The sequence below is a fragment of the Rhodnius prolixus genome, unplaced genomic scaffold (assembly GCF_049639745.1).
Source record: "Rhodnius prolixus isolate KJV_2025 unplaced genomic scaffold, Rpr scaffold_10, whole genome shotgun sequence".
NCBI lineage: Eukaryota > Metazoa > Arthropoda > Insecta > Hemiptera > Reduviidae > Rhodnius > Rhodnius prolixus.
Genome location: NW_027411615.1, coordinates 6,472,821 through 6,496,602, shown reverse-complemented (window position 1 = coordinate 6,496,602; position 23,782 = coordinate 6,472,821). Strand labels below are relative to the sequence as shown.

Genomic DNA, 23,782 nt, shown 5'->3' with positions numbered 1-23,782 from the left:
AATTTAACTATATAGTACATACGAGGGTCGTTTGAAAAGTCCGTGCAAAGTCAGAGAAATAGCACCACTGGCGCGTATCGAGGTTATGTTTAGTTAGTAGCATCTCTTGGAAGAACACACACCAAGTTTCAGCCAGATCGGTCTATTTCTTTGTGTTTGGCATTCGTTTGAATCGAGGAAGTCGAGTGATTTTCAAAAAATGGACGAAAAAGAATTTCGTGTGTTGATTAAACACTACTTTATGAAAGGCAAAACGCCTCAGGAGACTAAAGATAAGCTTGATAAACATTATGGTGACTCTGCACCTTCGATTAGAACAGTTTATAAGTGGTTTCAAAATTTTCGGAGTGGCCATATGGGCACAAGTGACGCTGAACGTTCTGGACGCCCTGTTCGGGTTACTACTCCAGAAATCATTGATAAAATCCATGATATGGTGATGGATGACAGAAGAGTGAAGGTGCGTGAGATTGCTAGTGCTGTGGGCATCTCGAATGAACGGGTACATAATATTTTGCATCAACATTTGAACATGACAAAGCTATCCGCAAGATGGGTGCCGCGATTGCTCACGCTTGACCAAAAACGAAATCGTGTGAAGTGTTGCAAGGACGGTTTGCAGCTGTTCCAGAAGAATCCGCAGGACTTTAAGCGTCGTTTCGTCACTGTGGATGAAACATGGTTACATCACTACACTCCTGAGACCAAAGAACAATCTAAACAATGGGTTACCAAGGGGGAATCTGCGCCAAAAAAAGGCGAAGACCGTTCCTTCGGCCGGAAAGATTATGGCGACTGTCTTTTGGTATTCGCAAGGAATAATCCTCATCGGCTATCTGGAAAAGGGTAAAACTATCACAGGTGCATATTATTCATCGTTATTGGACCGTTTGAAAACCGAGCTGCAAGAAAAACGCCCACGATTGGCCCACAAAAAAAAGTCCTTTTCCATCACGACAACGCACCAGCTCACACCTCAGCAGTTGTGGTCGCAAAATTAATGGAAATAGGGTTCCAACTCGTTTCACATCCCCCCTACTCTCCAGACTTGGCTCCCTCGGACTACTATTTGTCCCCCAATATGAAGAAATGGTTGGCGGGAAAAAGATTTAATTCAAACGAGGAGGTGATTGCAGAAACGAATGGCTATTTTTCAGCCTTGGACAAATCCTATTATTCAGAAGGGATCAACAAACTAGAGCAGCGTTGGACGAAGTGTATAAGCCTAAAAGGAGACTATGTTGAAAAATAAAAAAGGTTTACCCCAAAAAATTAAGTAGTTTCTATTTTTGCACGGACTCTTCAAACGACTCTCGTATTGAGATAATTACAAATCATTTTTATTTTTTAATAACTACTCATTGCGGATATTTTAGTGTCCGAACCAATTTTCGGGCATCAGAATGTAAAAATGTATTTTGAAAATCGCCAATAATGATTTCCTGGATAAAAAGAAACATCCAATTAAATTGAAAAACACAAGGAAATTAGCGTGGCTACCTTTTACAAATCAGTTAAAACAAAAAATTGTCCTTAAATAGAAACTTACAAATATTAACCTATAAGGAGTAGGACACGTTTTAAAGAAAACTAAAGATACTCCCTGGATATTGATAGCCCCAGCTGGGACGAAAAGTTTCTTTAATTGCAGAAGCAACTGATCTATGAATGGAGCCTGGTTCTGCGAGAATCTTTCACTTTTTGGAAAACATAATAATGAATTTCTGCCATATAATAGGATATAACATCGATATATCCTAACTAAACAGCTAGTGCGAAAGAAAAAGAAAAAGCCAAAGCCTCCACTATCAATGGACATAAACGTCGTACAAAATTCTTGTATTGAAATCAAAAACTAAAGTTAGTAAAATATAGGAAAAGAAAAATGGAAAAAGTTAAACACAATCAACAAAAAAAAGTTATAGAATATTTCCCAACTTTTCTTAACACAAATACAAGAACAAACAAGGTTACCAACAAAATATTCAGATCTAATTTAAAGGAGAACCAAGGCTTTCTTGATTTTAAAAAACCTAAATCTGGAATTAAAAAAAAATCGCGTAAAAAAAAACACTGCCTTTGAAAAAATTAACTTCCTATTTGTTATGGCTAAAACCAAGAGCAATATCTCAATATTATCAATCACTTTTCTAAAACTTCCATGAAAATGAACATAAATCTGAGACAACACCATGGAGACCGCAAGCTTGGAGACTAGCCCAAACAAAACAAATCACCATGACAACTATCAAATGCACCTGGCTTTAAAAAAACCCTTTCAGCCGCTCTGTTATATAAAAAACAATAAATTATACCAAAAGATGGTAAAGAAAAACAATTTAAAAACAAAAAAGACAAAACACTCAATAAAACAATGAACATAATTGAAAAACCTACATTTTTTTTAATAGATCTTCGCACTACAGAAAATTCATATTTTGAAAATAGAAGTACGTGGGTTGATAAAAGATGATCTGTATAAGAATGGCGAGCAGACAAGTCACCATAATATTGACAAAGTAAATAAAAGGAATCTTCGCAGTTGTCTTCGTGAATTAAATGTGTAGGAGGAACCTAAATTAAGGAATAATTTCAAGATGGAAAAAAAGACAATTGTTAGTTTTAAATGGGTGGAATTTCATCATGAAATGGAATCGTTGATGAATACAAAGAAGAATCAATGCAAATGTTTTTATTTTTATGCAGATCGATACTATTAATTCTAATATCGAATTCCAATATCGAAGAGAAAATATTTTTTTTTTAGGAAAGAGAATAATGGAGAAATAACCAAAAATAGAAATGCGTTGCAAATTTACTTTATCAGGTAACCTAGTAAAACAAACGAGGAGACAATGTTTATAATAATTTAAACCTGACACCCACTGATGAATGTACAGATAATACCGAACAAAAGGTGTGATAATTTTATTAATGCTCCACTTTTTTCTCAAGTTGTTATTACATGCGGGCACGTTTTAATATATTTTTAGGAAGAGATTGAGTTAGCTGATTATGGCCCATTATAAACATACGTTTTACTTAAATTTTTTAACGTGTACAAAACAAACTTACAAACTTACATTTTTAAAGTTCCAGAATTTAAGTTGTAATATAAAGAAGGTAATCCAAAAAAAAATAGAAATAAAGTAAAACACCAATATTGGAAAAAACAAACTGAACACTTCACGTAAACCTTTCCAGACTTGCGGCTTAAAAAGCTGGTAGAAGACTGGTGTTATTGAAAAAGAGACTTCACCTACAGCAAGTGGGAGGAACATAGTTCTGGAACTGACACCAGGTTGAGCCACCGATTTGGTTCAACATTTCTATTATCCAATATTTATTTAATTTTCCCCTTAATTACCTTTTTTTGAAATGTATAAAAAAAATACGTAATTAACATAAAGATTACAAAATTGGTATAAAAAATTTAATTTTTTTTAATGGTAACACACAACTATCTAATTATAAAATATTACTTAAATTCTAGAAATGCTAACACATTTAACTTATACTACAAAATGCCCTAACTAATTTGTGATCTACGAGGTGTGGCTATTAAAGAACGAGACTGATGCTGCTACAGAAGAACTATGCAAGCGCCAAATCTTAACGACCCACAGCTATGTAGCGTAAAGCCTTCTCTTTCGATTGCAGCGTCTCATGTGTTTGTAGAGAAATCCTGTCTGACCGGAACCGTCGTTTGTGGTAAGAGGTGTTAGTTTCGTTTTGCCGAAAACATGATACTACACATTGCAGTAGAGCAATGAATTGTCGTGAAATTTCACATCAAAACTTGGTAAAACCGCTACTGAAACTTATCTGTTATTAAAAGAAGTTTATGGACGATGAATGTTTATCAAGAGTGCGCGAGTTTTTGAGTGGTTCAAGCGTTTCCAAGATGGCCGAGAAGACGTCGGAGATGATGACCGCCCGGGTCGTCCTTCTACGTCCAAAACGGATGAAAATATCGATTATAATTAATCAACATTACTACCATGAGGTGCTTGCTCAACTCCGTGAAAGTGTAAGAAAACAACGACCTAATTTGTGGAAGAACAAGTCACGGGGTTCTCCATCAAGACAACGCGCCGGCTCACACTGAATTGTCTGTCAAGTACAACATCCCAGTTTTAGGCCAACCGCCTTATTCGCCTGACCTGGTCCCATGTGACTTTTATCATGTTTCCCGAAGTCAAATCTGAATTAAAAGGAACACGATTTCACAGTCCGTTGGAGCTGTGAAAGAAAAAGCGGCACATGTCATGCAGGAGCTCACAGAAAAAGACTTCCAGCACTGTTTCGAACAATGGTAAATTCGCCAGGAGCGTTGTAGGGATAGGGGAGGGGTGTATATTGAAGGTGATAATAACTAAATATGTATAAATTTAAAATAAAATGTTTTACAGCAATAGCCTCGTTATTTAATAGCCACACCTCGTATATACCACTTTTCGCAAGCAAATTCTTAATAGGGCGAACGGTAAAGTTATTGTCGCAAAAACGGAAGTTCAGCGCTCGTAACCATTTGATAAACCCCGACTTTCTATAGAAAAATGAAATCTTTATAAAGTAGTAAAATATTAAGACAGAGGGATACAAAAAAATTATTTATTTAAAGCATTATTTTAAGCAATGAAAGTGATGTGAGATTAATAAAATAGGAAGTGACGTAAGTAGAGGAAGTGATGGGTTATTGTTATCGTATCAAATAGTTGTTACCACTAATTATATTCAGTCTCAAATTAAGCTTTTATTTAAAAACTAAGTTAAACACCTAATTTCCCACATGATTCATTTTTTAATAAGTATTATTATAATAAAGGAACAAAAAAGACAGGATCTTAATTAGTCTTAGTTTGTAGTCTTTGTTTAAAGTAATTAATTCTCAAGTACAAATACACTTTTAAGTGTTATGAAACACAACGCGAACAAGGCTAACCTTCAAGAATGTTTATTAAAATGGAATCTTTCAAAGATGTAGCAGAATATTCAACCATTTCCAATCTCCTCATAAAAACAACTTGTTACTAAAGACTCTTGAAAATATAGGAAGTAATATTAATTATTAATTAATTGAAAATAATTATGACTCATTAAGCGTACTCGATTTGTAATGTAATGATAATTTCTGTGCTATCTATTGGATCTTTTCTACACCTCGAGACAATACTTGCAATTAATTTAAGTGTAGACTGTTACAGAAATAATTCTTTTACGTTAAATTAATTTAAATTTAACTCTTCCTTGTGAGCTACCTTGGGCTCTACATAGACAAACGACTCACGTGGAATGCACATACTAGACTTAAAAGACAAGCAATGACAGAACGAGCGAAACAGCTTTACAGACTACTTGGACGACGCTCCAAATTACCCATTGAACTCAAACGCTTCATAAACAGTACTATCCTCAAACCTATGTGCACTTACGGGGCTAGAGCTGTGGAGTTCAGCCAAACCAACAAACATACGAACCGCGTAGACATTTCGGTCAAAACTACTGCCGACAGATAGCTGACGCTCTTTTCTACGGTGGACCTAACTTCACTCTTCACAACGACCTCAGCATCCCCTTCCATACTACTCTCTCGACTAGCTCTAATCCTCTTGTACAGTCTCTCGCCTGCTCTGACATCCCTAATGCTCCTCGCCGACTGAATCGCCAGTGGCCCCGCGACTTCCTTGTAGGCTGAAGGCCTAAACGCCATTATTCTCCTATCTCTCCACTCTCTTCCTCATATTCTCCTCCTCACATTCTCCTGTAGAGAGTGCTACCGCTGAGTAGTTTCTCTCCTCCTGCTCTCCTCCCGCACCAGTTCATCACTCTCTCCATATTTACTTATTGTACACAATGTATACAGATTGTAAATTACAAAACAAATTAAAAAAAAAAAATTAACTAAATATTAATTACGATTAACTAAAAGAACTAGAATTAAGAATACTTAAACCTGAGCTTTAGCGCTGAAGCTGGTTAAGCTAACTAGAGAGCTCAACTGATTAATCAGACAGCTTAACACGCAAGACTCGATGAATTAACTTAAAGTTAGATATTTAAATCTAGAAAGGGACGGCAAAGTATTGGGGATTAACGATTTCCTGTGACACGGAGGTTTCATTTTTTCATTGTACCAATAAAGAGCGCCCAATCTACAGCCAAATACTTTTTTGTGTGGTCAAATGTGTTGACAATTCATAACTTTAAAGTAAATATAAAGGTAAACCAGCAAAAAATAGAAGCTAAGAATAGAATTCTAAATGAAAAACAAATAAACTGAGAAAACAAAATGAAATAATTGGACACAAAAGAAAAAAACGCGTCTAGGTGCGGCGTTAAATTCTTTTTCTTAAATACAAAAAAACACACCATTACCAACCACCTACTGTAAGTAAATAAATTTGTCAAAAGAAAACCAATAAATAATAGAAACTTGTCATAATACGGATTCCATTTTCGGACAATCAGATAAACATAATTCGCCATTTGCCTCCTCATGATATGGACCTCTCTCTTCAATTAAACCACAATTCTATTAGACCAGATAATTGTTTTTATCGCCTAACTCTGGGAAATAAATAAATAATCTCAATATAATCGAGTTAGAGATAAATATTTCTAATATTTTATAGAATTACAAAATCTTAAGTTTACAGTTGCTGTAAATTCTCGCCTTGCAGATAGGGTGTGTGCCCAGTCCGAGAATTTCTTTATTAAAATTACAATTACAGATTTAAAAAAAAATAATAAGAATTAATTATAGTACGAATACATTTGGATTTTAATCAACCTACATAAATAAGATTCAATAAATCAAAGGCGGCAAAGTAAAAAAATTGTTACATTATTAAGATAAATGAGTGTTGCTCAGAAATATGGCGCTCATAAACAATAATCGCTCTTTATGTTATTTCCTCTTAATCCTAATAGGTGGGGGAGGTAAAGCAATCTTCCAATCAATTCACTCTATTGCAGATGTTTTCGAAACTCCTTAACAATTTTCTCCAAACATTTGTTTTGAATATAACTTAAAAACTAACGTGTAACTTCCGCCTACAAAATATATCCTGACACTTTGTACCAAAACAGTTGAATCAATTAAGAGTCGCTGGGGTTAATTAGGGGTTAATATGCAAACCAAGACTATGTTCTAATTCTGTCGCATGAGCGGAGCCACAATCTTTTAATCTCAATGGCTGTTAGTTATCCATTCGACAGGTTTAACTTCTATGTATAAATAATTTCAAATAAAAGGAAGATCCGGTCTCTCTACCAAATAAACTACACGCCCGATATTAAATGGTATTTACAAGAAATGTAACACATACACTCAAAGCGATACTGTAATTATTGTCCTCCTTGGCATTGAGTCTGCACAAGATTCTCAATTAAAATCATTAATACAAATCTTCGTTTACACAAATGTAGTCATTTGAAAAATTATAATCATAATGCTGACAAATTAAACCGTTTTGTAAATTACTATTCAATAATGGCTGAATCATGTGAATTTAATTCAATTTTAAAAATTCATTTTAAAGTAATAAATAGTTGGATTTAAATAGCTAATTTTACTTTTTGTCAAATAACCAATTGATAACTACAATTTAATGTTAATTCTTTGTGTTAATGGACGTAAATAAATAACAATTAAATTAGCTTCATGACAAATCATTTAATGACATCATCCAGATAGGACAGGAGTTGGTGATAAATTTAAAATGGAAAGATATTTCGATAATGTTGATAAGTAATATAAACAGCTAGCAGTAAGAATGTTGGGTAATTACAGTGTGATTGACACGTGAGCCCAAAAAACAAAATAAACTCTTGATAATGTAATCTTGGGAATTAAAATAAAATTAAACCTTAAAAAATCTAAAAACTAAAGAATTTTGATTGTGACGTTTGTGCAATTTTAATAATAATAATAATTGTTGGCGCTAACAGCCTCAGACGGTGGTGTGTCCACTTCCAAAAAAATTTAATGAGTACATTCGCCATTTAATTTTAAAAAATCCCCTTGCACAATTATTTTATCTTTTATTTTTGAAAAATATTATAAATTTATACAGAAATCTTTCTATCGTCAGAAGATTATTGTAAATTGTACCAATTTTTGAAATTAAATCCGTTTTTCCAGCTTTAGATTGTAAAGAGAGTGACAGAGAGGTTAAAAGCCAAATCCATTGTAATCTATTGTTGGAACCCAAGGTTTGGGCGTAGAACGTGGGTTTCTATAAAGGATTCAATACGGGAGTACCTATAAGGAATATGGGTCTGATAATAAGCTGGAAATTTCCATGTGGATTCGCTAAACCCAAATTGTTGCAAATGTTAAAATATCCTATTTGGGTTATCAATGTTGTTCGTGTCTTTAGATTAAAAATACGTCTAGAAACCTGAGAACCGGCTAGCGCAGATTATAAACAATAAGGTCTCTTGTGCATGAATGAAATCAAAAAAGAACATTCACAGATCCCAAAAAGAAAAAAGAAAGTGAGGAAAACCAAATCAATACAATCACAAAGCAATCATAATATTCCGGTGCTTGAAAATACCTCCAGCGTTTTTAATTATTAATAATATTAAACAGAAAGCTGATTTTGATAAATAAATACCATTCATAGATACAGACAAGAAGATAAATGTACCGGAAATGTTGAAGAAAAAAAAGTCGGACTCCAGATCGGCAACTAAACTTTGAACTCCCTAATCAGATATTGGACCAACGTCAACAAAGCTTCACGATTTATTAAAGAACTTGGTAAGCATCCAAAATATAAAAAAACTATTGATAAAAATAAAAAGTTAAAGAAACCGAATAAGAGAATTTAAGAATGGTGGACGTACAAATAACAAGCAGCTCTTTCCTTTTTTATAGTTTTATGTTTAAAAATATCTCAAATCTGAATTCAATTTAAGAATTAGCCCATTTTAATGATATTGAAGTATACTAAAACAGATCAACACTTGTGTGTTTCGGGTTTGCAGATTCCTCTTAGAACCAAATGGTTTACCATCTCCACTCTTGCTTTTAGTTAAAGCATGATCTAAATGTCACTCTGTGCCGCCTTTCACTAGAAAGGTTCAAGTTTGATTAAATTTAAAAAAATTATAACTTCATAATTTCCAAAGTTTCGACAAATATATTGTTTTTTGCAAGGAATAAAAACGGTGGAAACGAGTTCTTGAAATATCAAACATAAAGGAGATAAAAAAATATATATAGTGAACTTTTATCTTTTCTTTAATATTAATATCGTTGATCTCCTTTGTTTGGATTAAGTAGATATAAAATATAGTAAATAAACAATTTTAGTACCTTCAGCTATAAACACTGTTTTTCTCTTTAAAACAACTTCAGTATGTGGTTATAACAATTATTAATTGGCCAATGTTATGGCAAAACTAGCTTTGTGCACCAATAAGAATAACTGTTCTTTCAGCACTTTAGAAGGGATATCCCTTCTCCCACAAAATGTTCTAAAATGAATTTTCCTGATAAAATGTAAAATAAAAGCGATAAAGAGTGTAATTATTGCAGTAAGTAGTATAAAAATTTTGGAGTCATTTTAAAGAAAAGTGGTATTTCCGTTTGAGAGATAATAATTATCAACTTCCTGCGCTTCTTTTTTTAATTTTTTTTTTTTTTAGTTATGCTTACTACATGCTATTCTTATTCTTTTTGGGCAACAAGAAGATGTATTTTCTATGGAAAAGCAAGTTCACATAGGATCGCATTTCGTACGAGTTAGATTGCAAAAATATATAGATATATAAGAAGTAAAAAGAGGAAGGTTATAGTTTATTATGGCCACAAAAATCAACTAATAAAACGTAAAACAAAAAGTTTTTCCTTTCCAGAGACTTTATGATTTATTTACTAATAATAAAACGTATACTTGATAATTTCATCTATTTACTAAAGGACTTCTGATTTATTTATTATCCATCAGCTTTTAGTTTGATACAGCAAATGTTCTTTAAGCAGTTAAGCGTGTATACCAAATGTGTAATTTGTCAAACCAAATCTCTATTACGATGCGTTCCACTCGTTGTGAAAAATATAAAATTGCCATTAACTATAAAAACTCGAAATTTTAATAAAATACAATAAGAATATTATTTGGTGGGATGTTTCCTTTATCTTACCAATAGAACTGCCAAGTATTTTATACGGAGCGGAGTCAGCCAAATGATAAGTGGTTGGTACATGTTTGGTCTCTGCATTAGAGATTGGGAATTACGTACACACAAATAGAAGCTCTCAACCCCTTGTGCAATGCCGTTTTTACCTTAGATAGAGGTTCAGAAATCAGTACGAGCATGATTTCATTTTGTACAGAATTCAAAGCTCTTTTTCTTCCTTATAAAAGCTCTTTCACGTCCCTAGTTAACTGGAGCAATGCATACGCGAAGCGGTACAAGATTTTGAAATGTACAGAATGCTCTGTAATCTCAAGCCCCAGAGATTGCAGAAAAAATGCTAGTAGTGACTATTACAACGTTGTAAGATTTATGGTTGTTTTGCCCTGCGTTCTACGTGTATACCACGTCATTGTCTGATTTTAATTCCGCACACTGTAGGGGGGTTTTTTAAAACTAAATGCCATGCTTAACTGGTTAATTAAAAACCTAACAAACTTTTACTGATTCAGAATTAAAATTCATTAAATATTGGTTATAATTGTATATTAATTGGAAGCTAACAAAATGTAATACACAAATTAAAAAAAATAAATTAAAAAAGTGACACAATTTGTTTGGAGAAAATCATTGGTTAAGAAAAGTTTATTCGATGATGTGAAAGGTTAAAGAAAACAGGGAACTGCTGTATTAATAATTAACTATGTGCAGGAGCTTTTCCTGAGTTTTTCCAACAAAGTGATGTTACAAATAAGTATAATGACGTGAATCTTTTAGAATAACAACTATCAAAAATGTACGAACAAAATGTTAGTGTTTTTAGTATTGTAATCTAACAAACTTTGTCCATAAGAGTTTCTTACTATTTGAGCAACAATTTCTTACAGCTGTAATTCTAACTGGAATTTAGTAAACCTCGAAGATATAAACTATTTCTAGCTCTAACTACCTTTACAACTATGAAACAAAATTTACTAAAATTAATGCAAGCTGCAGAAAAGCAGATTTAATCAAACACTCTGCCTATTCTCAATCAGACACTTTAGATCTAACGTTCTAGAGCATATTATGGCAATAAAGAAAAGCGCTGAAAGGGAGACTTTCAGTATTTAGATAGTCTTTCAGCGCGGAGGGAGTGTCTTACAAAAATAATATATTGTTAATTCATGTATAGAAATTCAGGACAAAACCATTGAACGAAGGACAAGACCTCAAATTTGAAGTGGCAGGCTTAACAACAGCTCCATTATCTAGAAACCATTGTTTTGGAATTACCCAAGGACACGAGAGCACCTCCCCACAAAACACTTCGTATTGATGTGTTCAAAGAAACAATTATCGCTATGATTTTTATCTAATTTATTACAACATTCATTGTAAGAGAAAGTGATTGAAAAAGTTATTTCTCTTACTATTTATTGAGAGAAAGAAGTAACTACGATTGTGTTGATCACTTTTTTTTTGGTTGTTTTCAACGTTTTAAAGTGAATCTGAGTCCGAAAAAATGGTTTTTGATGGGTTTGTGGGAGTAAATAATCAAAAAAACTCAAAAACTGGGAAAAGAGATAAGTTCTAATTGGATATTTCGAATTGGTGCTAACACAGCTTACCGTAATTAGAATTTCGACGAAATTACCTAACAAATGTAGTTTTTCTGGGTCATTTCTACAGTTTATTGGCATTCTCTTTAATCTCCGAATACTAATTGTAAGCTAGCTAATATATAATATAGTATTTTGCCTGGATAATGCTTTCCAGGCAGTTCTAGAGGAGAAGGGTTAAGCATTTCTCTGATGAGTCAAAGAAAGGGTAAATTGTACATTGTACTACAAATAGAAATTCAATTTGAAAATGAAATACCAAAATTAAGCCCCATATGTGGCAAAAGTGCCCCATATTACTGCATAAATTGTGTGTTCTTTTAGCTATACACTCGTACAAAATAGTTACAAAAAAAACATCGTTTAGTCCAATTGTCATTAATTTAAACACAAAAAATTAATATGGATAGCAGTAATAGATTTCTATAAAGTTACACTTCCGCATTACAGACTTACTTCCAACTAGGAATTCTAACTTCCGGAATCGGTTCTCAAATAATTGAGTCAACTACCTATATTTCCCCCTTTCAAATACCTTTTTTCTTTTTTTTTTTATTTAGGGGGCTTCAAAAATATGTATTTTCGATTAACAATCTATCGATTATTTAACACGAGAGAAAGTGAAATTAAAAAGAATGCTTTATAAAGCAGAGAAAAATCGATTAGTAAATCTAATGGTGTGAACACAAACTGCCAAATTTATTAAGGTAACTAGGCCGTTAAAATTAATCTTTATACATGCGATAGCTTGTACCATCGAGTACCTTCGCTCAATGCAACCAACAATGCGATATTGTTGCTGTCTATCCTTATACGAGTACATTCCAGTAGGATTCAATAATCTATTTTAATTTCATAATTACAACGATATGTAATAAGAACTAGGTGTCCTCGCCGAACATATGTTTTTTTTTTCAATGAAAAATAAACACTTATCAGTATGTAGATAACACATTTTGTATCATAATACGCAATAATTGCTCTTTTTTTTGCTTTTATGTCACCTAAATACGAAAATATATTTCAACATCGGTCTAATGTCATGATTTCGAAATACATATAAATGGTTTAATCATTTTTAGAAAAAACTTCAAGACCAAAATGTTTTATCAAAATTTCGTTTTTTCAGACACTAAAAACAATTAAGATTACTGCGGCGCCACTACGTGCATGCGACGATGCATCCAAATCCATGAAATGACATAACCGGTCACCAAAGATGGTTTCTCTATGTTTAGGATCACTTTATGCTCAAGTTCGGTGGGTAAATAATATTTAAATTTATTTCTTATGAAATCATTTCTGTTCATAAATGATAATAGAACATTATTTATAAAAGATAATACTTCTAGAATACAGGATAGATAGATATCGACTACCCTGCTAGCTGCCCACTTCAGGATACTGTCCCCAATATCTCCTTAGAGGGTGGGTAATCCGCTTTACAACGTGGAAGTCTCAGACGTTAATACCATACACCTCTAACATCCGTCAAACTCATATGTTTTATTTCTAGTCCTATATAGCCTAACTATCACAAATAGAAGTCTCATATTGTAATTAGTAAACTAGTAAGCTCTAAAATAAATATCTTAAAGTAAATAAGTGTGTTGGAGCAGTGTTGTAAAAAAATAAGTAAACATTTTCACAAATGTGGGGCTAAAGCGGCAGGAGAAGAGATTTGTGGTTTACGGATATCCGTTTCCTATTACCAACTTTACTATCCACTCACAGCTGTTTTGGTAACTTTAAACCCAGTGTAAATGTTATCAGGCAGGTAATATCCATTTAAGATAGAGGTGGAGCAATATGGTCGCAAGTACCTCCATTATTTCCATAGTATATTACGATTTCCCCCTCATTAGACGATATACAGCCACTTGTAAGCAGTGAAATTTGGTAATAATCTGTCCATTTCAGTATTTATTCAACTCATTTAAACCCATAATAATATACAAGATATAATGAGACTATAGAGCAGGCATGTGCAGCCTACGGCCCGAGGGCACTGGCCAGCTAATCCTAAGGTAATGTCCTGTGAAGATAATTTTAATAGAGAAATAGGTATTTAATAGGAAATAGGTATATTGTCCAATTATACAAACAAGTTAAAAAAAATTTGGTTCTTATCGTTTTTATTTGTTTATAATAATTAAAAGCTCCACCCCATGCCACGCCCACAGGAAACTATTCTCCAATAGTAGTGCAATAAGTACATCGAGTTGTCGATTTAAATATTTTTTTGGGTATATATCCTGAAGTACCCTGGCCCGCCGCGTAATCTTTCTACTTTCCTATCTGGCCCATAGTCCTGTAAAGGTTGCACATGCCTGCTTTATAGCAAGCTGTAAATACCCCATCTCCTAGAATTGTCTTGAAATCGAATTTTCTTGATAAAAAGCAAAACAACTAATAAATTCTTTTGATCAATCTGAGAAAAAAAGTCTTTAGAGTCCTTTTAAAGGAAATCTCAAAAAAAAAAAAAGAAGTCAAAAATTTAAGTTCAAGTTTAGAGACTTGAATCGATAAGTTAGAATCGGCTCTTTTAATGGAACCTAATTTAAATTTAAAGTTTCAGCTCCTTGCAGATATTTAGTTTTTGAGACATTTTATTTAAACCATTTAATAAAAAAAACATTCTCTACTTCCTGGGACCTCAAATGAGTATATCCGGTATGAAAATTTATAAACAATCATTTGACAAGATCGATACTTTTATTACGTAGTAAAAGAAAGTGAAAAGAAAAAACCGAGAACAGAAATAAATTATTAACTTTATAACAGAGATAATCTGACACTATATTTTTATAAAGGTCATCATAACAATCTTTTTTAGAACTGACCATTGATGTCTAATGATGTTCAGATAAACTACATTAAATTAGACACAGGAAATATACTTAAAACAGGAGCCAACATCCTTTAAAATTGGCAATAAATAAAAATAAATTTGCCCAATATCCTGATACAGTTGACAGTGCCTTAAGAGAAAGGAAGTTATTGGACTGAAGGAGTGCTGGACACAAAAATGGAGACACCAACAACCGTCGGAAGATACGGTCACCAATCTGTACAGTTATCTTTTACCCCTCATCGTTCACCACACTTATCCTGTCAATGTACTTCTGTCAAGTGTAACTACACTGAGATGCAACTAGCATTCTAATTCCTCAATAGACAGAATTGTTACCAATTATAATTTTCTTTCTTACATCAAGATCTTAATAAAGTTTCAGAATGTAATATAATGCCTTTTCGATTAACTGGAATTTCACGAATCTAGAAAGAGGTACCATTTCCGGACAGTTAACAGGGTATTACCCCATGATTCACGCAAAACGAGTTCTATATCTGCTACTACTTTCGTTTTACAACAGATGGTCATTTTATATTATTTTAAAATCAATGGTGACTAAATAAATAGCCACTAAAGAATTACGTTCAATATTATTTAATAAAACATAAACTTATTCAAGTTATGAAACTAACTTATAAAATGCTACCAATCTTCGAGGCTATGTAAAAATAAGTAGATGAAAGTCTATCTCATATTGTGCAACACTATTTTGTTGGTTATCTTTTAGAATATGAGATCAGCCTTGCGAATGTTTAAATTAAATCTTTTCTGCAAAATTTAAATTAGACTGGAATATGAACTCTTAAAATCCTATTTAAATTTGATTCCTTGAAGGCCACCGAAATACATAAAGATGTGGACTTAGTGATGAGAAGCTCATGGATATAGTATGAAGGTAGAGATTTCCTTACTCCGAAGAGTCGAATCCTGAACATTATCAGCCCTTCTGGAGCGACTAAAGAGAACCAGTACAGGTTTTAAAAGAAGTACCCAGCTTTGTTGCTTTAATGCTGCAATTCGGGCGGCTAGTAGCTAGCGATCAACTTCTTTTGACTTGGAGTTCTCCCGTAACAACCCGCTGCGACCCCTGCTAGACACACTATCTTTGATGCTGCACTAGCAAGGTATTGGGTTTTGGTCTTGTGAGAAACTCCACAGTACCCTCATTACCTGCTGTAAATCCAGTGATATGCCACCCTGATGATAAAGACCATATTCTAGGTACGGGTTCTCGTCAGTATATTCATTTTTATTTATAATAAGCCACTGTTTTAGATAAAGTAACAGCCTGGCTGCCCCGAGAGGTTTCCAGTCTTACGATTATAGCAATACTAAAACATATTGCGAGCAGCCTTAAAGACATTACTAAATAGCCTAACTGAGCTAACCGAAATATAAAATATTCTTCTTACCCCGTAAACCCCTACTACCGTTCCTTCCTCTGTCAATATACTACACAGAATCGCTTTACACTGACATTCCAAGCTTCCAACTCCGGTATGAACCTATTTCGAATCCAACAAACCCTTAGCAAACATTCCGAGTTAGAAGAAAAACATGTAAATTACAGTTTCAGAATTACTTCATGATTTTTTGCAAAGAAGATATGTCGTACACGGAATTACAATAACATATAAATGAGAGAGCAGCAAAAAAACAAAGACAAGACGAGATAAACAAGGATGTTCGCCATGTTGATGAAGGTCACCACATCATCAGACCGAAACGTTTTGATTCTTGATTCGACTTACTTCTGTTAGCTGCTGATATTAATATTGTTTACTAACAGCGCCGTCTTTGTTCATTTCAGAGAACTAAAAATACAAAAAATTTGAATTTATATAGCCATATTATTATGGCCCCTCATTAAAATACAAAGCAATGCTATTTTACTAAATTCTTCATATAATTAATGCACTCGTACGCTCGAACTGATTCTTCACAGCAATTTTAGAATATAATCAATTCAGTTAAATTTACATTTTTTTCCTTGGACATCGGCTTTCCCTTAAAATTTTAAATAATTCGTACGATGCTTTTTTTTTGCGGGGAGAAAAGCGCGCTCTTCTTTTATAAGATCAATGAACTCTAGGCTTTGATGTTTATTGGTGGACGTTTTTAACATAACATTTTGAATGTATAGAATGATTTTATTCGAAAATGAAAATTGAACTTTTAGGAGAGAGAGAGAGAGAGAGAGAAAGTAGTTTTGAAAAATATACCAAAATTGGCAACACTGATATCTTCCCAAGGAGGCACTTGCAACATACACATTCGTTACCAGAGAAATCAAATCAATTACCAAACTAAATACCCAAATTTGGCTTTTACGGGTTATTAATAAGTTATTTTATTATTTCTTTCGGATTAAGAAAAAAGTTCTATCCTTTAAAACATATTTTGTAACCGTGGGGCTTATCATTAATAAATGATTATTTTTTTCATCAATAGTTCGACACGAATTAAAATATATACGATGACAGATATAAAATTTTACAAATTTTAATTTTAAGTTTTGAAGATGAAAAAAAAATTCTAAAATAGTAAAAAATGAATACTTAATAAAGTTACATAAAAATATATTCATTTTTATTTATAATAAGCCACTGTTTTAGATAAAGTAATAAAGGTCTGAAGGGAGGATATTGTCAAAAGTTAATGAACAAGGTGCTATAGCGTAATAATAATTATTAGGGTGCGATAGCCTAATAATTTCAAGCCCTTCCTTGAAGGCAAGGGAAGAAACTAATACCAGAATAATAATAATTATTATCTTTATAATAATAATAATAAAGATAGGACAGGGATGAGCTATGCGGTTAGCGTATTGGATCCCACGCGAAAGTCCCAGGTTCGAATACAGCTTCTGGTCCCTTAGATTTTCTCTTCCTAAAAGCTTGTTACGGCTCAGTGATGGACAGTGTAACGAGAGAACACTGTCCGGAGATAGGCAGTGCACCGAAAAAGGCTCGGGGCGCCAATAACCTCAGATGTTGATGCGCCTTAAATCGCAATAAGAAAAAAATAAATCAAATAATATAATTATTAATTTAGACTACTGTTTCCTTAATATCACGCCCTAAGTAGAGGAGTGGATCTGAACATTTAGAATAGTTGGGAACAACGATGGAAATGTGATTAGAATTAGACAGACGTTGCAAGACTGTGTAATATGTACCTCATAATTTTCTCCTCTGACGACGTAGACAGCAAGTTAATGGAAAGGGTGGGGGAGCCGGAAGTGCATGTAAAGCTGAGAGTGCTGTAAGCAGTGTACCGTTTAGTGGATGGTCAAGGTACAAGGTACTGTACAAGGAATTCCGATCTTAACACAACGCTCAGTGCCTTCTACATCGTCATCTCATTTCTTCATCCACAATCTGTCTTTCACTCTTTAGCTGCATACTGCTTTATTAGTTTCTCTAGCTGCTTGCAAGAGGAATCAAAATATAAGATTTCTTTTTCTTTTTTAATGGAATAAATATAATTAGCGAATATTCATGTGTTTGTCCAAAATATATCTAAAACTGAAAATCAATTGGAACCCCACATTATTACAAATATTATTTCGATTATTCTTTAAGTTCCGGGTTCGAATGCAGCTGTTAGCCCTTAGATTTTCTCTTACTAGGAACTTTTTTTACAGCTAACTGACAATTGATAGTATTTTCTGTAACGAGAGTACACTATCCAGAGGCTGGGCAGTGCACTCCGAGCGCTAATAACCTCCAACATTGATGCGCCTTAAATTAAAATTAACAAACGTAAAATTATTTACATGTTGGAATAAATAAAATGACGACTTGCCACATCGATCTCAAAAGTATCTCATAAAGTTATTGTTTTCTTACTTGACAATATTTTGTAACTACCTATCTACATATAAAGATAAGTTTTGTCATTAACAGCAAAACCTTATCTACGCTGGTAAGTTATCAAGGCGATTTGACCACTTTATCGGACAAGCTTTCATTGATAATAAGCAAAGGAAAGATTGTTATTTTATTTCTCTACAAAACGTAGAAGCTAGGTTGCACAATGGAACTTAAGTGACGTCAGCCTTAAATAGAGAGATATGCTATCAATTTTATGAAAAAATGTAAGATATAAATTTTACTGACTAACTTTGTTGTTAAACAATTTTTACTTTTAAAAAAAAGAAAAGTAAAAGTCGCAAAAAGTAATCATTTATTTTCAAACCGAAAATTTTTTGCAAAACCAAACTGATAGGCCCACCACATGTCCTCGTATAAAATGCATTCCTGAGGCAATTCTCAAGAAAATAAAAGAAAATCCGAAAAAGCCTTTCTCACAAGTTACATTTACAAGTGTATTTATTATTTGTACTTCATGAATTTTATTTTAACATAATAATAAAACCAACTGCTATTAGTTTATTCTGTAAGCTCCATGAAAAATTGAATAACTTAGGACTGCGGTACGAAAAAGGTAAGTGTTTGTACCTGAATTATTTAAATGAAAAAATGATGAACCTTGTACTTAACGTTAACTAAAGATTGACCGCCATTACTGTCTAAGTGAGACGATAAAAATTACGGAAGGAACATCATGGTTGTTGCCATTGAAATCAGGCCTAATCTAATTAGGGGCTATAAATCCGAAAGATAAAGATCTGATTTCTTCATCAAATTCAGTTGGATTTGGAAAAAAATAATTGAATAAACTAAAACTATTAAAAGTTTGACGTCACAACTGAGTACAGGGCACCCTAATATATTGTAAACATTCTCTGAGATTAAAGTTTACTAAGTTTAAGCCCAAAATTTATAGATGGAACTTTCGCCTAAAATAAATGAGTCTAATTTAGACTCTTCACACTCTTAAATGGTACAAGAACAACCAATATATGTACTGAATTGCCACTTTAAACAGGAGCATCACTTCATCCCTTATTATGAACCCGCGAAAATGAAATTACCTATAAAAATGGTTTTCATTTAAGACCACGAATACATTGAAGCCTATTGCCATTTTGTTTTGTAATTTTATCTCAGGAAATCATTTCAATTCTGATTATTCTAGATTGTAGTTAATATTAGTTCTGAGCTGTAACATCATACATACTAAAGATTCAAATAAATATAATCCGAAAATTTGTAGTAAAATAAAGACTTGTGCTCTTATGATATTCGGTGTAAATTACAAACTAAAAATTTTCCTAATTGCAACAATGGTTAAAAGAAAATGTTTGCGCGGAAACGTTCACCCAAGAAATGACAAAAACTGACTGCGAAAGGCTAAGGATGACGTATGTTCGGGTGGTCGAAGTCCATGGACGAGACTTAAACGCCGGTTAAGTAAGAAAGAATTATTATTTAAAATAAGTAAATTAATTAAAAAAAAAACAAGGAACAATCTTTAAGGTTCCCATAATAAGTTTGCATCATAATAATAATAAAGGAAGATATGAAATAATTAATGTTAATACTTTCAAGAGAAAATACAACGGGAAGGAAACATTCTTTAATCTTAATATACACTAAATAATATGCGTAAAAAAAATTAGCAAACAATTTTTTTAAATATTAATCGTATTTACAGTATTTTTCGGATGAAATGTTTCCTATAATTGTAGAATAAATAGCACAATCAATCTAACAATATTCTCAAATCATATGTGACCTTAGAAGTATACATATGTATTTTGTTTGCCTGTATTAACAGAATAACCTTGGCGAACTGAAATCTACCAAGATTCCATCATCACTAGTTTTAAGAAACGTGCTTATGGCCGGCCAGCTGATATAGCAGTCGGGTAGAGTTTTATGTAATTGTTATAAATATACAGAGAGGAAAAAAAAAATTGTATTTGTTTTAGTTGAATATTGAATATGATCACGTTTGTGCCTTGAAAGAGAAATACAGAAAAATATTTTATAAAACAAATAAATAACATTTGAGATGAAAGTAATTAATAATATTTAGGTCAAAAAAATGTTAAACTAAAACAGACAAATGCTAGTTCTACCTTTGAAAGTGAATTGTTATATTGCCCAAAAAGCAGCACGAACGACCCTTTATAACTTTATAAATTTCAGCTGATACAATAGGAATAATCTAACATAGTATCTGCTGATTGCTGGAGTTACGACGAGATTATTTTTCTGATTGGTTGAAATCATTGAAATGATGCAAATTGATTGCATGTTGGGTATGTGATTGAAATTAGCGATAGAATTTCTCTGTAAAGAAATTGATAATCCAATTCTGTCAAGGAGTATTACCAGTTAAACTATTTAGCAAACATGGATTTCTAACCGGTTAATAGCTGTACTTGTTCTTAATGTTGATAGATAGTGTAGTTAAATTACACTCTGATGTAGTGCTTTAGAAGGACATTTAAGTTGCTGTTCGAAAAAACAAACCAGATAATATATTTTTAAGCAATAGGGTCTAGATTGCAGTTAATTTGAGAAAACAACAAGGAAATCAATGAAACTGCTTCTTTAAAATCCGAGGAGTCCGCATTTTAAGGCTCGGTTTAGGCATGAACGTGACCAATCAAAGAGAATATAGACCAAAATTCTATGGAAAATTATCATATTTACTAATTAAAATAAAATTAGACCATAAACAGGGACTAGAGCTCAGTAAACTACATCCTTAACCTTCAAAGTATTAAGAATTAATCTAATATTCATTGCCTAACACCAGAATTCGTCTAAGAGCAAAACGCAAATACTCGCAAGAAGATGGTACAAGCTTTTACCATCCTCGTCGCACTTTTTACAGAGAAGATTGTGTATTTCCTAAATACACACGAGCATAATCGTTCTACCAAAGAAGGCTCTCTAAAAAATTCAAGATATAATATTTTCGCTTCTTTTACACTATTAAAACACACCACTTTTAGAAAGACAATTTTCAGAAAATCTAGCTAAAAACAAAATTAAGTTTTATTCATCAGAATCTCGTGACTGGTATGCTTTTAAGGAACTACTTCTTTCTTATGAGATGGTGATGATGCCATTAAGTTCGTCTTCATCACTACTTTGATCACTCTAAACACGATTTCTTCTATTAACAAAAAGAAAAAAGAGGATCACGAAACCTGGTACAGAAAGGTACCAGTCTGTCACTCAGGTCGACAATCAGAACATTATATTTCAAATCAATTGGACAAGTCTGGCTGCCTTTAGAAAAATAAAAAAAAATACCACTTAGAGCACATGAATGAATATTGGTTACCTAACACCAAATCTTATGTGAACAGTATGAATCAAGAGCCTTTATCTTAAACAAAAAAAAAATTCTAATTAAAATAATTATCCATAAGTCGCCCAAAAAAAACATATTTTCTTCAATTTCTACGCGAAAGTAAGCGAACTATTATGATAAGTCTCAACTTTATAATACTATGAAAATAAATTCTTTCTAAATATAAATGCATTCATTCTGAAAACAATCATAATCACCACTTCCAGATGATTGTAACTGTATCCATAGAAGGAAAACACTGGTTCTCAAATCTATTGTTAAATAAAATCATTCCAAAGAACTCACCTTTAAAAGTAAAGTACATATATGAAAAACCTTGACAATATTTTCCAATTGATTATTTTTGTACTTGTTGGTTATTTTAGTACTTTGCTAATCTAATTAATTCCTTACTTAAATAAATTTTAATGTATAACGAAAAGTATTCCCCAAAATTACTTTCTTTGTTACTTGGTTATCAACATTCTTTCAAAGATATAGTTGAACTAGCTCCGATTCATAGAACATGCAATTACAAATTTAATTTAATTCAATGAATAATAAACTCACCCTTTCATTAACTGGTGGTATTTCATCTTTTCCTCTTTTTAGGGAAGGCGCAGTGATGATTTTTCTAGATGGGCCATTCATTGATGCAGCAGAATCCATTCTAACTTTTAATACCACAAATTTTGTTAATCATTTAAACACATTTAAAAAAAAAAATCACACTACACTAAAAACACTTAGCACCATTCAGTAAATAATAATAAATCATAATGAATCTAATGAAAATTTTTATACGAGATGTCTTTGAAGCAATAGCAAGCTTATTGAAAAAATGTTAATATCACAGATGTGGAGGTTTTTAGTCACTTCCATGTTCGAAATTCTGAAAAATAAATGAGCTAGTTGAAAAATATTGCAAATTAAAACACAGATCAAGTTAAGATGAACACAATTATATGAGCGAAAATGAAAAAATAGTTATGACAAAAGTCTTTTTTAAATAATGATGACTTTCAAATTAACGTAATTAATGTTCCCAATAGTAATTCAAAAACTGAAGAGATAAGCCTTTAGTAATTTTATATATGGATTTTACAAAGAAAGTCTTTTGCAGATAATATTCTTTTAAAAACTATCTTACCTTAACTAAACATGTATACTTTATACAGGATACGGAGTAAATACGGTAAAAGTATTTTTCACATTACTATTTAGGGGAGAAAAATCACATATACGACCGAAACGTGAGCAGCAGCTAACTGAAAACTATACCTGTCCATCGAATTTCAGGTTATGACGGTTTCTTTACTGTAATCCCGCTTCTTAGTTTAAAACATACTCACCAGATGTCAGCAGTGACAAGATTCACTACATTGCGCTGCCATGATTATCATATATATCTAAGTTCTAAGTTTACTAACATTAGATTAGAAATCACTCAGATTAAAAACCAAAATGAAATTACTTCAAAATAAGTAGAAAGAACTAATAAAATAATATCAAAATTATTTTCACAAATCTATTTGATTTTACTTAAACAAGGGTTTATTAGATTATTTATATGGAATCTACCATCTTAGAGAAAAAGAAAATTATAGGAGCTGAGGATTGGTGATGTAGTACTAAAACAATTTTAAAAAAATAAGAAAACAAGAGACCAAAGTGAGTGTTTATTAAATAACCAATCCAAATTATTCAACAAATCTGGTCTATCTAAACAATCAAAACGTAAATGTTTGCATTCTTTTTTGTATTATTCTTAGACTGACTAGAGTCATGCCTAGTTCTACTTTAGTGTAATGATTTGGTGTTTTTTTTACTCCCAATAGGGGGGGGTTTGTTTTTAATATTGTATGTGAACCTGTCATGTAGTAGGAAATACTTCAGATCCCACAATACAATAGACCAGACGATACAGATGTGAATACATACAGAAATCTGTTAA

The 23,782-nt window shown here is 32.4% G+C and overlaps 1 protein-coding gene across 11 annotated transcripts in view; it reads right to left on the bottom strand.

Moving 5' to 3' along the window:
* The window catches only part of Wdr62 (WD repeat domain 62), a 225,926-nt gene extending 202,789 nt beyond the window's left edge, over nt 1–23,137 (bottom strand). For 10 of the 11 annotated variants that reach the window (XR_012460107.1, XM_074133282.1, XM_074133283.1 and 7 more), the window contains exons 1-2: nt 22,979–23,137; nt 22,399–22,720 (exon numbers count right to left, since the gene is read on the bottom strand). Coding sequence is in view for 9 of the 11 variants with exons in the window: in XM_074133282.1 (XP_073989383.1) it covers nt 22,399–22,497 (99 nt within the window). In the remaining 2 variants the exon portion in view is untranslated. Of the gene's footprint in view, nt 1–3,083; nt 3,241–22,398; nt 22,721–22,978 lie in introns of those variants that run through there. The other variant, XM_074133287.1, reaches the window with a different exon arrangement.
* Between the last annotated feature and the right edge of the window lie 645 nt (nt 23,138–23,782).